The sequence below is a fragment of the Salvelinus fontinalis genome, chromosome 13, assembly GCF_029448725.1.
Source record: "Salvelinus fontinalis isolate EN_2023a chromosome 13, ASM2944872v1, whole genome shotgun sequence".
Lineage (NCBI taxonomy): Eukaryota > Metazoa > Chordata > Actinopteri > Salmoniformes > Salmonidae > Salvelinus > Salvelinus fontinalis.
In genome coordinates, this window is record NC_074677.1 from 6830996 (window position 1) to 6846672 (window position 15677).

General features: G+C 49.3%; 2 protein-coding genes across 2 annotated transcripts in view; one reads left to right on the forward strand and one right to left on the reverse strand.

The window, feature by feature from the left end:
• Positions 1-13179, reverse strand: part of hpda (4-hydroxyphenylpyruvate dioxygenase a) — a 26736-nt gene extending 13557 nt beyond the window's left edge. The window contains exons 1-7 of the mRNA XM_055941546.1: positions 13097-13179; positions 12646-12672; positions 12337-12399; positions 9570-9674; positions 9288-9330; positions 9087-9169; positions 2108-2197 (exon numbers count right to left, since the gene is read on the reverse strand). Coding sequence (XP_055797521.1) covers positions 2108-2197; positions 9087-9169; positions 9288-9330; positions 9570-9674; positions 12337-12399; positions 12646-12672; positions 13097-13099 — 414 coding nt within the window. The 5' untranslated portion in view covers positions 13100-13179. The remainder of the gene's footprint in view (positions 1-2107; positions 2198-9086; positions 9170-9287; positions 9331-9569; positions 9675-12336; positions 12400-12645; positions 12673-13096) is intronic.
• A 286-nt stretch (positions 13180-13465) lies between these two features.
• mtmr4 (myotubularin related protein 4) overlaps positions 13466-15677 on the forward strand; it is a 119565-nt gene continuing 117353 nt past the window's right edge. Inside the window, exon 1 of the mRNA XM_055941540.1 lies at positions 13466-13553. The gene's annotated coding sequence lies outside the window, so the exon portion shown is untranslated. The remainder of the gene's footprint in view (positions 13554-15677) is intronic.

Genomic DNA, 15677 nt, shown 5'->3' on the forward strand with positions numbered 1-15677 from the left:
GCCACTATTCTAGAAAAATCCTCAGCCCCTGGTGTTAGTCTCCATAATTCAGAGGTTAAATGCCTACTCTTCGCAGATGACCTATGCCTGTTGTCACCCACAGCACATGGCCTACAGCAGAGCCTGGATCTGCTAGAGCAGTACTGCCAGACCTGGGCCCTGGCAGTAAACCCCAAAAAGACTAAAATAATGATTTTCCAGAGAAGATCCAGATCTCAGGGAATTAGACCAAAGTTCTCAATTGGTACAAAATATATAGAGTACTGCACACACTACAATTACTTAGGTTTAAAAATAAGCTCAACTGGACACCTTAATGAGGCAGTGAATGAACTGAGAGAGAAAGCACGCAGGGCATTCTACGCAATTAAAAAGCAAATTCAAATTGAAATACCTATTAAAATTTGGCTAAAAATAATTGAATATGTCATTGAACCAATTGCACTTTATGGCAGCGCGGTGTGGGGTCCACTTGCAAAACAAGATTTCATCAAATGGGACAAACATCCCATTGAAACCCTGCATGCAGAGTTCTGTAATATTATCCTACATGTCCAGAGGAAAACTACAAACAATGCATGCAGGGCAGAATTAGGCAAATATCCACTAATAATAAAAACTCAAAAAAGAGCAATTAAGTTTTGGAAACATCTAAAATACAGTGACCCCCTCTCATATCACTACCAAGCCCTGCAATACCAAGAGCTGAGCAAAGAAAAGAGTCCCCTCATCCAGCTGGTCCTGGGGCTGAGTTCACAAACCTGTTCTACTAACACACTGAAGGCTCAGGACCAGAACATCCAATCAATCAGAATAAACCAAATTACAACACAGTCAAAACAAAACTACATTGCTTATTGGGAAACACAAGCACAAGCACAGAGCAAAATGCAGTGCAATCTGGCCCTAAATCGACAGTACACCGTGGCTAACTATTTGACTATGGTTACTGATCAAAACCTTAGAAAAACCTTGACAAAGTACAGGCTCAGTGAGCACAGCCTTGCCATTGAGAAGGGTAGACACAGGAAAACCTGGCTCCCTGTAGAGGAAAGGCTGTGCAACCACTGCACAACAGCAGAACCTGAGACGGAGCTGCATTTCCTGACAAAATGTCAAAAATATAAAACAATTAGAGAGTGTCATTTCCCCAAATTTGAAACTCTTATTCAAGGTTTCAAAGACCTCTCTGATGAGGATAGGCTACCCGTCCTGTTGGGGGAGGACGCAGAGAGCTGTGGGTTGGCAGCGCACTACATTGCTGCCTGCCATAAGTTGAGGGACAGTGTCTGACAGACCAATCAACCTGCACATGTACTCTACTGTATGTTTATTGTTATTGTTGAATGTATGGTTATTTTGACACTTAGTTATTGTTGTTACTGTTGTCCCGTTGACCATTTTGATTCTCATTTTTATATTGTAAATAAGCTTTGGCAATATGTACATTGTTACGTCATGCCAATAAAGCAAATTGAATTGAATTGAATTGAATTGAATTGAGAGAGAGAGAGAGAGAGAGAGAGAGAGAGGAGAGAGAGAGAGAGAGAGAGAGAGAGAGAGAGAGAGAGAGAGAGAGGACAGGGAGAGAGAGACAGAGAGAGACAGAGAGAGAGAGACAGAGAGAGAGAGAGAGAGAGAGAGAGAGAGAGAGAGAGAGAGAGAGAGAGAGACAGAGAGAGAGAGAGAGAGAGAGAGAGAGAGAGAGAGACAGGGAGAGAGAGACAGAGAGAGACAGAGAGAGAGAGACAGAGAGAGAGAGAGAGAGAGAGAGAGAGAGAGAGAGACAGAGAGAGAGAGAGACAGAGACAGAGAGAGACAGAGAGAGAGAGAGAGAGAGAGACAGAGACAGAGAAAGAGAGAGACAGAGAGAGAGAGAAAGAGAGAGACAGAGAGAGAGAGACAGAGAGAGAGAGAGAGACAGAGACAGAGAAAGAGAGAGAGACAGAGAGAGAGAGAGAGAGAGAGACAGAGACAGAGAAAGAGAGAGACAGAGAGAGAGAGAAAGAGAGAGACAGACAGAGAGAGACAGAGAGAGAGAGAGAGAGAGAGACAGAGACAGAGAAAGAGAGAGACAGAGAGAGAGAGACAGAGAGAGAGGACTCACCGTCTGAACGACAGCATACTTGACTTTGCCGTGGCTATCTTGCTCAATCCAAGGCTCCTTGACCACCACCGCCCCTCGCTCTTTAGCTTTCTGCAAACAGTTACAGGACAAATAGCCGGTACACATTACCAGGACAGCACCTAATCTGTTATCACTCCACCACACAGCTCCAGACACTTGGACCAGACACGCTGCTCCTGCTTTCCCAGTTTGGTTGTAGGTAGAAACACCTCTTTGTGATCTTACGAATGATCCTCTCTGTTGCTTTGCCTACATGTTTTTTTATTTGAGAGAAATCATGGTAGAGAACGAAGGGAAAGGTTGCTATCTCTCTGTACAATCACTGACAGCAGCTGTCTCTTGGGGCATTGGACCGAGAGTTTATCCTCTGTTTAACCTAGAACAGAAAGGGTACCAGGTTCATCTGTGGCATTCATTCCTGCCTAGCGGTTAAGAGAGTTGGGCCAGTAACAAGGCAGTTAACCCATAACAATTGCTCTCTGATTCAGAGGGGTTGGCTTAAACGTGAAAGACACATTTCAGTTGAATGTATTCAGTTTGACATCTGACTAGGTATCCCCTTTCCCTCGACCCTCTACCCTCTACACACCACCATCTACCCTCAACCCTCTACCCACCAACCTCTTCCCACCACCCTCTACCCACCACCCTCTACCCACCACCCTCTACCCTCTACCCACCACCCTCTACCCACCACCCTCTACCCACCACGCTCTACCCTCTACCCACCACCCTCTACCCTCTACCCACCACCCACCACCATCTACCCCCCACCCCCTCTACCCACCACACTCTACCCACCACCCTCTACCCCCACCCTCTACCCACCACCCTCTACCCCCACCCTCTACCCACCACCCTCAACCCTCTACCCACCACCCTCTACCCTCGACCCTCTACCCTCTACCCACCACCCTCTACCCTCTACCCCCCCACCCCCTCTACCCACCAACCTCTTCCCACCACCCTCTACCCACCCATCCCTCTACCCTCTACCCACCACCCTCTACCCTCTACCCCCCCACCCCCTCTACCCACCACACTCTACCCACCACCCTCTACCCACCACCCACCACCATCTACCCTCAACCCTCTACCCACCACACTCTACCCACCACCCTCTACCCACCACCCTCTACCCTCTACCCCCCCACCCCCTCTACCCACCACACTCTACCCACCACCCTCTACCCACCACCCACCACCATCTACCCTCAACCCTCTACCCACCAACCTCTACCCACCACCCTCTACCCACCAACCTCTACCCACCACCCTCTACCCACCACCCTCTACCCACCACCCTCTACCCTCTACCCACCACCCTCTACCCTCTACACACCACCCTCTACCCCCACCCCCACCCACCACCCTCTACCCTCTACCCACCACCCTCTACCCACCACCCTCTACCCACCACCCTCTACCCTCTACCCACCACCCTCTACCCTCTACACACCACACTCTACCCACCACCCTCTACCCCCACCCCCACCCACCACCCTCTACCCTCTACCCACCACCCTCTACCCTCTACACACCACACTCTACCCACCACCCTCTACCCTCTACCCACCACCCTCTACCCTCTACCCTCTACCCACCACCCTCTACCCCCACCCCCACCCACCACCCTCTACCCTCTACACACCACACTCTACCCACCACCCTCTACCCCCACCCCCACCCACCACCCTCTACCCTCTACCCACCACCCTCTACCCTCTAGCCTCTACCCCCACCCTCTACCCCCACCCACCACCCTCTACCTACCACCCTCTAGGCTCCACCCTCCACCCTCTACCCTCTACCCCCACCCTCTACCCCCACCCTCTACCCCCACCCTCTACCCACCACCCTCTACCCTCTACCCACCACCCTCTACCCCCACCCCCACCCACCACCCTCTACCCTCTACCCACCACCCTCTACCCTCTACCCTCTACCCCCACCCTCTACCCCCACCCACCACCCTCTACCTACCACCCTCTAGGCTCCACCCTCCACCCTCTACCCTCTACCCCCACCCTCTACCCCCACCCTCTACCCCCACCCTCTACCCACCACCCTCTACCCTCTACCCACCACCCTCTACCCCCACCCCCACCCACCACCCTCTACCCTCTACCACCACCCTCTACCCCCACCCACTAACCTCTACCCACTACCCTCCAGACTCTACCCACCACCCTCACCCACCACCCTCTACCCCCACCCTCCAAACTCTACCCACCACCCTCTACCCACCACCCTCCAGACTCTACCCACCACCCTCTACCCACCACCCTCTACCCCCACCCCCACCCCCACCCTCTACCCTCTACCCACCACCCTCTACCCTCTACCCACTACCCTCCAGACTCTACCCACCACCCTCACCCACCACCCTCTACCCACCACCCTCCAAACTCTACCCACCACCCTTTACCTACCACCCTCTACCCACCACCCTCACCTACCACCCTCACCCACCACCCTTCAGACTCTACCCACCACCCTTTACCTACCACCCTCTACCCACCACCCTCCAGACTCTACCCACCACCCTCTACCCACTACCCTCCAGACCCTACTCACCACCCTTTACCTACCACCCTCTACCCTCCACCCTCTACCCACCACCCTCTACCCACCACCCTCTAGGCTCCACCCACCACCCTCCACCCACCACCCTCTACCCCCACCCACTACCCCCACCCTCTACCCCCACCCTCTACCCTCTACCCACCACCCTCCAGATTCTACCCACCACCCTCCAGACTCTACCCACCACCCTCTACCCACCACCCTCTACCCCCACCCCCACCCACCACCCTCTACCCTCTACCCACCACCCTCTACCCTCTACCCTCTACCCCCACCCTCTACCCCCACCCACTAACCTCTACCCACTACCCTCCAGACTCTACCCACCACCCTCACCCACCACCCTTCAGACTCTACCCACCACCCTTTACCTACCACCCTCTACCCTCCACCCTCTACCCACAACCCTCTACCTACCACCCTCTAGGCTCCACCCACCACCCTCCACCCACCACCCTCTACCCCCACCCACTACCCCCACCCTCTACCCTCTACCCCCACCCTCTACCCCCACCCTCTACCCTCTACCCACCACCCTCCAGATTCTACCCACCACCCTCTACCCACCACCCTCTACCCACCACCCTCTACCTACCACCCTCTAGGCTCCACCCACCACCCTCTACCCACCACCCTCTACCCACAACCCTCTACCTACCACCCTCTAGGCTCCACCCACCACCCTCCACCCACCACCCTCTACCCCCACCCACTACCCCCACCCTCTACCCTCTACCCCCACCCTCTACCCCCACCCTCCAGATTCTACCCACCACCCTCTACCCTCTACCCCCACCCACTACCCCCACCCTCTACCCTCTACCCACCACCCTCTACCCACCACCCTCTACCCACTATCCTCCAGACTTTACCCACCACCCTCTACCCAGTACCCTCCAGACTCTACCCACCACCCTCTACCCACTACCCTCTACCTACCACCCTCAACCTCCAGACTCTACCCACCACCCTCCACCTACTACCCTCCAGACTCTACCCACCACCCTCTACCCATCACCCTCTACCCTCTACCCTCCAGACTCTACCCACCACCCTCTACCCACCACCCTCTACCTACCACCCTCAACCTCCAGACTCTACCCACCACCCTCCACCTACTACCCTCCAGACTCTACCCACCACCCTCTACCCATCACCCTCTACCCTCAACCTCCAGACTCTACCCACCACCCTCCACCTACTACCCTCCAGACTCTACCCACCACCCTCTACCCACCACCCTCTACCCACTACCCTCCAGACTCTACCCACCACCCTCTACCCACCACCCTATACCCACTACCCTCCAGACTCTACCCACCACCCTCTACCCACCACCCTCTACCCACTACCCTCCAGACTCTACCCACCACCCTCTAGTCTACCCTCCAGACTCTACCCACCACCCTCTACCCACTACCCTCCAGACTCTACCCACCACCCTCTACCCACTACCCTCCAGACTCTACCCACCACCCTCTACCCACTACCCTCCAGACTCTACCCACCACCCTCTACCCACTACCCTCCAGACTCTACCCACCACCCTCTACCCACCACCCTCTACCCACTACCCTCCAGACTCTACCCACCACCCTCTAGTCTACCCTCCAGACTCTACCCACCACCCTCTACCCACCACCCTCTACCCACTACCCTCCAGACTCTACCCACCACCCTCTACCCACCACCCTCTACCCACTACCCTCCAGACTCTACCCACCACCCTCTACCCACCGCCCTCTACCCACTACCCTCCAGACTCTACCCACCACCCTCTACCCACCACCCTCTACCCACTACCCTCCAGACTCTACCCATCACCCTCTACCCACTACCCTCCATCCACCACCCACCACCCTCTAGTCTACCCTCTACCCACCACCCTCTAGTCTACCCTCTACCCACACCCTCTACCCACTACCCTCCAGACTCTACCCACCACCCTCTACCCACCACCCTCTACCCTCCAGACTCTACCCACCACCCTCTACCCATCACCCTCTACCCATCACCCTCTACCCTCTACCCTCCACCTACCACCCTCTCCCTTCAGACTCTACCCACCACCCTCTACCCACTACCCTCCAGACTCTACCCATCACCCTCTACCCACTACCCTCCATCCACCACCCACCACCCTCTAGTCTACCCTCTACCCACCACCCTCTAGTCTACCCTCTACGAAGTACCCTCTAGTCTACCCTCTACCCAGTACACTCCACCCACCACCCTCTAGTCTACCCTCTACCCTCTACCCACTACCCACTACCCTCCACCCACCACCCTCTAGTCTATCCTCTACCCTCTACCCAGTACCCTCCACCCACCACCCTCCACCCTCTATTCTACCTACCCTCCATCCACCACCCTCCACCCTCTAGTCTACCCTCTACCCACTACCCTCCACCCTCTAGTCTACCCTCTACCCTCCACCCTCTACCCTCCACCCTCTAGTCTACCCTCTACCCTCTACCCACCACCCTCCACCCTCTAGTCTACCCTCTACCCACTACCCTCCACCCTCTAGTCTACCCTCTACCCACTACCCTCTACCCTCCACCCTCTAGTCTACCCTCTACCCTCCACCCTCCACCCTCTAGTCTACCCTCCACCCTCCAGTCTACCCTCTACCCACCACCCTCCACCCTCTAGTCTACCCTCTGCCCTCTACCCTCCACCCTCTAGTCTACCCTCCACCCACTACCCTCTACCCTCCAACCTCTAGTCTACCCTCTACTCACCACCCTCCACCCTCTAGTCTACCCTCTACCCTCTAGTCTACCCTCCACCCTCTAGTCTACCCTCTACCCACCACCCTCCACCCTCTAGTCTACCCTCTACCCACTACCCTCTAGTCTACCCTCTACCCTCCACCCTCTAGTCTACCCTCTACCCACTACCCTCTAGTCTACCCTCTACCCTCCACCCTCTAGTCTACCCTCCACCCACCACCCTCTAGTCTGCCCTCCACCCACCACCCTCTACCCTCTAGTCTACCCTCTACCCTCCACCCTCTAGTCTACACTCCACCCACCACCCTCTAGTCTACTCTCTACCCTCCACCCTCTAGTCTACTCTCTATCCTCCACCCTCTAGTCTACCCTCCACCCACCACCCTCTACCCTCTAGTCTACCCTCTACCCTCTAGTCTACCCTCCACCCACCACCTTCTACCCTCTAGTCTACCCTCTACCCACTACCTTCTAGTCTACCCTCTACCCTCCACCCTCTAGTCTACCCTCTACCCACCACCCTCCACCCTCTAGTCTACCCTCTAGTCTACCCTCTACCCTCCACCCTCTAGTCTACCTTCCACCCACCACCCTCTACCCTCTAGTCTACCCTCTACCCTCCACCCTCTAGTCTACACTCCACCCACCACCCTCTAGTCTACTCTCTACCCTCCACCCTCTAGTCTACTCTCTATCCTCCACCCTCTAGTCTACCCTCCACCCACCACCCTCTACCCTCTAGTCTACCCTCTACCCTCTAGTCTACCCTCCACCCACCACCTTCTACCCTCTAGTCTACCCTCTACCCACTACCTTCTAGTCTACCCTCTACCCTCCACCCTCTAGTCTACCCTCTACCCACCACCCTCCACCCTCTAGTCTACCCTCTAGTCTACCCTCTACCCTCCACCCTCTAGTCTACCTTCCACCCACCACCCTCTACCGTCTAGTCCACCCTCTACCCTCCACCCTCTAGTCTACCCTCTACCCTCCACCCTCTAGTCTACCCTCTACCCTCCACCCTCTAGTCTACCCTCTACCCTCCACCCTCTAGTCTACCCTCTACCCACTACCTTCTAGTCTACCCTCTACCCTCCACCCTCTAGTCTACCCTCTACCCACCACCCTCCACCCTCTAGTCTACCCTCTAGTCTACCCTCTACCCTCCACCCTCTAGTCTACCTTCCACCCACCACCCTCTACCGTCTAGTCCACCCTCTACCCTCCACCCTCTAGTCTACCCTCTACCCTCTAGTCTACTCTCTACCCTCCACCCTCTAGTCTACCCTCCACCCACCACCCTCTACCCTCTAGTCTACCCTCTACCCTCCACCCTCTAGTCTACACTCCACCCACCACCCTCTTGTCTACTCTCTACCCTCCACCCTCTAGTCTACTCTCTACCCTCCACCCTCTAGTCTACCCTCCACCCACCACCCTCTACCCTCTAGTCTACCCTCTACCCACCACCCTCTAGTCTACCCACTACCCTCCACCCACCACCCTCTAGTCTACACTCTACCCTCCACCCTCTAGTCTACCCTCCACCCACCACCCTCTAGTCTACCCTCTACCCACCACCCTTGAAACTAACAGATAAAAGGTCGAACAAGATTACTGTAGTACTTTTTACTCACCTTGATTAAGAATTCAAGGTCCTCCACTTGGAAAGCAATGTCTTTGACCCCATCCCCATGCTTCATCAAGTGTTCCCCCATTTCTGAGAGAAAAGACAACTTTTAAACATAATCTTATATGACTGACTGTTGATCTTTCATACCAGGTCTATATCAGAAATGTAGCCTTTTAAAGATGTTGACTTGGAGAAGAAAACCTGCCTTCATTTCCTGGATTCAGAGCAGATTCGAAGACAAATAATATCTGGGTGAGGAATAAAGAACAACGTGATCAATACTTCATCACATGAAGGTATTAAAAGTCAGTCAAAGTTGGAGTTTTAAAAGCTCGAGACCAACCACGGGCCAGTTTCCCAGACACATCCTCGTCTAGTCTTGGACTAAGAACACTTTCATATGGATATTTATTTTTAGTCTGGGATTAGTGGGTCAGAGAAGGCGGTTCTACGTGTCCAGAAGTGGGTATGAGATGCTGTACGCTACCTTGTCCTGTTTGATGACATGGGACACCACCTCTCGACTGCCGGTCTCCAGACCCTTGTAGGCCACGGGCTCGAAGCCCATCTTGTCACAGTAGAACACAGCTGCCTGCATAGAGAATTCATAAGGGTTGCATAACACATTCATAACCCATTCATAACCATACATAACACATGAATAACCCATACAGAACCCATACATAACACATTAATAACCCATACATAACATATTCATAATCCATACATAACATATTCATAACCCATTCATAACCATACATAACACATTAATAACCCATACATAACATATTAATAACCCATATATAACACATTAATAACCCATACACAACACATTAATAACCCATATATAACACATTTATAATCCATACATAACACATTAATAACCCATACATAACACATTAATAACCCATACATAACATATTAATAATCCATACATAACACATTAATAACCCATATATAACACATTTATAATCCATACATACCACATTAATAACCTATATATAACACATTAATAACCCATACACAACACATTAATAACCCATACATAACACATTAATAACCCATACATAACACATTAATAACCCATACACAACACATTAATAACCCATACACAACACATTAATAACCCATACATAACACATTAATAACCCATACATAACATATTAATAACCCATACATAACCCATTAATAACCCATACATAACATATTCATAATCCATACATAACATATTCATAACCCATTCATAACCATACATTACACATTATTAACCCATACACAACACATTAATAAACAGATAATAACCCATACACAACACATTAATAAACAGATAATAACCCATAGGTAACCCATTAATAAACAGAACATATGTGTTTTATTAAAGTTCTTACGTAGGTACCCATTAAATAAATAAAGTTCTTACGTAGGTACCCATTAAATAAATAAAGTTCTTACGTAGGTACCCATTAAATAAATAAAGTTCTTATGTAGGTACCCATTAAATAAATAAAGTTCTTACGTAGGTACCCATTAAATAAATAAAGTTCTTATGTAGGTACCCATTAAATAAAGTTCTTATGTAGGTACCCATTAAATAAATAAAGTTCTTACGTAGGTACCCATTAAATAAATAAAGTTCTTACGTAGGTACCCATTAAATAAATAAAGTTCTTATGTAGGTACCCATTAAATAAAGTTCTTACGTAGGTACCCATTAAATAAATAAAGTTCTTACGTAGGTACCCATTAAATAAAGTTCTTACGTAGGTACCCATTAAATAAAGTTCTGACGTAGGTACCCATTAAATAAAGTTCTTACGTAGGTACCCATTAAATAAAGTTCTTACGTAGGTACCCATTAAATAAAGTTCTTACGTAGGTACCCATTAAATAAAGTTCTTACGTAGGTACCCATTAAATAAAGGAACATTGACTTACACAAGATGTCAACCCTGGTGTTTCACTGTGTGTGTGTGTGTGTGTGTGTGTGTGTGTGTGTGTGTGTGTGTGTGTGTGTGTGTGTGTGTGTGTGTGTGTGTGTGTGTGTGTGTGTGTGTCTGTGTGTGTGTGTGTGTGTGTGTGTGTGTGTCTCTGTGTGTGTGTGTGTGTGTGTGTGTGTGTGTGTGTGTGTGTGTGTGTGTGTGTGTGTGTGTGTGTGTGTGTGTGTGTGTGTGTGTGTGTGTCTGTGTGTGTGTGTGTGTGTGTGTCTCTGTGTGTGTGTCTCTGTGTGTGTCTCTCTGTGTGTGTGTGTGTGTGTGTGTGTGTGTGTGTGTGTGTGTGTGTGTGTGTGTGTGTGTGTGTGTGTGTGTGTGTGTGTGTGTGTGTCTGTGTGTGTGTGTGTGTGTGTGTGTGTGTGTGTGTGTGTGTGTGTGTGTCTGTGTGTGTGTGTCTGTGTGTGTGTGTGTGTGTGTTTGCTCAACCCTGTACGTAGCATGTGACCCATATGCTTTCATAGTGCGGTTGAATGAACTTTTAGGCCTTTTGAAGTTGCTAACGTTTTGTTTACCCAATAAACGCCCACCTGTTGCCCCTCTGGTTCCGCAAAGATTAAGTCAGCTATTACAGAAATGATATACCTCCAACCGTGTCATAGTTTTTAACAGGGTTGGGGGTCAATTCTAATTGAAGTCAGTCAATTCAGGGGGGAAAAAAACTGAAATTCCAATTCAATAATTGGAAGAAAAGGCCATATATTTTCAATAACTTCTCAAAAACTGAAAAGGAGAAGCTGGGTTTTTTAAATGTATTAATCCATTTTTTGAATTTTAAATTAAAATCACGCCCTGTGTTGACTGATTTAATTATAAATGACCCAACCCTGGTTTTTACTACAGTAGTCCATTTGTCAGTTCGATATATGGCTATAAAAGGCTTGTAAGTTCAGGAACATTTTGTGCGTTTTCAGAAAGATAGAAAAACACGTCTCCCCGTTCTGGACTGTTAACTCAGTTTCTTTCACAGAGAGAAAGCCCAATGTCAACTAGCATAAGATCAATGACCTGAGTTAGCCTCCCTTTAGAAAGCAAAGTCCATTCAGGACAAAATGTCATCCTGCTGTGCATGTTGTCCAGCTCTCATGAGTGCTACCGTAATCACTCATTGTGAGTCTGAGAATGTGATATAACCAATAATAAGTTGTTACGCCATGTCAACAAAACAAAAAATCATACAGCATATGATGACATGATCATGATGGATACCTTGTTAAGTCTCCATTTATCTTCAGTCTATTTTCGGGGAGGACTTTAAAGACTCACCTGTTTGGCATTGCCCACCCAGAAGGTCACATGGTGGAACTTTACAAATTTTCCCTTCTCGGGCTAAAAAAAGGTAAAAAAGGAAACAAATATATATAATAATACTGTATCAAAAAAATGGTATATTCACAAACTCCCCTCTCCATATGGACGGTTTGTCCGCTTGTTGGTCATTTCTCATTAAAACAGAAGTTGTAACCCAAGCAACCAGAGAACGTGAATATTTCTCCTTATTTCATCATCAACTCAAAGATCCACCACTGAAGTGTTATGTAGAAATGCTGATGATGATGATGATGATGGACTTACCTTCTCCCCTTTATCTGTGTAGGTAGTCTGCAGAGAAATATGAAAAACCAATCATCTTTGATGCATCTTAACATGTTTCCCAATAATATCAGAAACCTTTGATTGTGTTATTCCTTACATGTGTGGCATGTTACATGTGAGGTGTACGGCAGCATCCCCAACGGCTGTGTGGGCCATGTGCACAGTTAAAGGATAGTATTCCAAATCAGAGTTCACACAATACAATACAATACAATACAGTACAATACAGTACAATACACGTATTAATTAATAAACCCATCTACAGTCATGACACAACACGTCTGGAACCAAATGATACTCCAGACTGCTGCTGGGTAATATACTACCTGAACAATTCTGTCAACTATTACACCGTTGTACAGTTGTAAAATGACCCATCCTCTCTGAAACCCCATGTACACCCATCACGGGAGGCAGCAGACTTACTCACCATGCTATGGTTTAGTCCGGACAGCGATGACTGATCAAGGAGAGAGAAGTTTACAGGCTAGCGCGCTGGCTGTCCCCACACAGGCCTTAAGTAGTGGCCAGAGGACCCGTGGTGATTGGTCTTTTGGGGTCAACACCACCCTGAAGTCCGCCTCCAACCCTCTTTGCCTCCCTCACATGACGAGCACAAGGGATCCAGAGGCCCCCGGTCACTGGCTGTCCCAATCGTCCAGTGTTTGCCAGGTGTTGTCATCGGGCGCTGGTAGTGCTCCTCCTTGCACAAAGGCGGAGGTAGCGGTCCTGCTGCTGGGTTGTTGCCCTCCTACAGCCTCCTCCACGTCTCCTGATGTACTGGCCTGTCTCCTGGTAGCGCCTCCATGCTCTGGACACTACGCTGACAGACACAGCAAACCTTTTTGCCACAGTTCGCATTGATGTGCCATCCTGGATGTCATAAGGTGAATGCACCAATTTGTAAGTCGCTCTGGATAAGAGCGTCTGCTAAATGACTTAAATGTAAATGTAAATGGATGAAGTGCACTACCTGAGCCACTTGTGTGGGTTGTAGACTCCGTCTCATGCTACCACTAGAGTGAGAGCACCGCCAGCATTCAAAAGTGACCAAAACATCAGCCAGGAAGCATAGGAACTGAGAAGTGGTCTGTGGTCACCACCTGCAGAATCACTCTTGTTTTGGGGGGTGTCTTGCTAATTGCCTATAATTTCCACCTTTTGTCTATTCCATTTGCACAACAGCATGTGAAATTTATTGTCAATCAGTGTTGCTTCCTAAGTGGACAGTTTGATTTCACAGAAGTGTAATTGACTTGGAGTTACATTGTGTTGTTTAAGTGTTCCCTTTATTTTTTTGAGCAGTGTACATTTATATTCTTTTGAAAGAATATCTGTCAAATCATTTTCATACAGTAAGACACCGGCTAATCTGGACACCATGCCGACACAGTGGATAGATAAGATATACATTTTAATACAACGTGTTGATGCGACAAACATTGATCAGATAGTTTTGGTTTAGTTGAGATGGTTTTGGTATTTTGTTTTCATGTGTGTATTTTTGTAATTGTTCTATAATTCAGTTGCCTGGCTACCCATACTCCTTGTGGCTACCCCTAGTCCTTGTGGCTACCCATAGTCCTTTCTCCGGGCCATACGCTACCCCACAGACGTTAGTTTCTTCTCACTAATGAGGGTGGATCTGAGTACCTTCTCGACCCTTCACCGACCCTTCACCGTTTCGGTCCCAGAAACCGATGTGTTGGGTCAGAGACAGAACACACGTGATTAAAGCGGTGGTTTGAAAATGTGTCATTGGCTTTGATACTCTGATTGGTTAGAGACAATCGCCGATGACATTATTTTGTACAGTGCCCCTCATCGCCTTAAACAACTTCAATGATGGCAGTCTCAGACTAAAGAATGTCGGGAACGACAGAGCAGTCTCAGACTAAAGTATGTCGGGAACGACAGAGCAGTCTCAGACTAAAGTATGTCGGGAACGACAGAGCAGTCTCAGACTAAAGAATGTCGGGAACGACAGAGCAGTCTCAGACTAAAGTATGTTGGGAACGACAGAGCAGTCTCAGACTAAAGAATGTCGGGACCGACAGAGCAGTCTCATACTAAAGAATGTCGGGAACGACAGAGCAGTCTCAGACTAAAGCATGTCGGGAACGACAGAGCAGTCTCAGACTAAAGCATGTCGGGAACGACAGAGCAGTCTCAGACTAAAGAATGTCGGGAACGACAGAGCTGTCTCAGACTAAAGAATGTCGGGAACGACAGAGCAGTCTCAGACTAAAGAATGTCGGGAACGACAGAGCAGTCTCAGACTAAAGAATGTCGGCAACGACAGAGCAGTCTCAGACTAAAGAATGTCAGGAACGACAGAGCAGTCTCAGACTAAAGAATGTCGGGAACGACAGAGCAGTCACAGACTAAAGAATGTCGGGAACGACAGAGCAGTCACAGACTAAAGAAGGTCTAGAACGACAGAGCAGTCTCAGACTAAAGAATGTCGGGAACGACAGAGCAGTCTCAGACTAAAGAATGTCGGGAACAACAGAGCAGTCTCAGACTAAAGAATGTCGGGAACGACAGAGCAGTCTCAGACTAAAGAATGTCGGGAACGACAGAGCAGTCTCAGACTAAAGAATGTCGGGAACGACAGAGCAGTCTCAGACTAAAGAATGTCGGGAACGACAGAGCAGTCTCAGACTAAAGAATGTCGGGAACGACAGAGCAGTCTCAGACTAAAGAATGTCGGGAACGACAGAGCAGCGTAAGAATTGAGTGTTGGTCGTCAGGCTAGTAATTCAGGGCTCATCTGTAAAAGAGACCTTGGTCTCAGAATGACTCCCTGGTAAAATATACTGAAGAAAAATATAAATGCAACATGCAACAATTTCCAAGATTTTAATGAGTTACAGTTAATTTAAAAGGAAATCAGTCAATTGAAATAAATTCATTAGGCCTTAATCTATGGATTTCACATGATTTGGGAATACAGATATAACATCTGTTCGTCACAGATACCTCAAAAGAAAATGGGCCTCATGATCCCG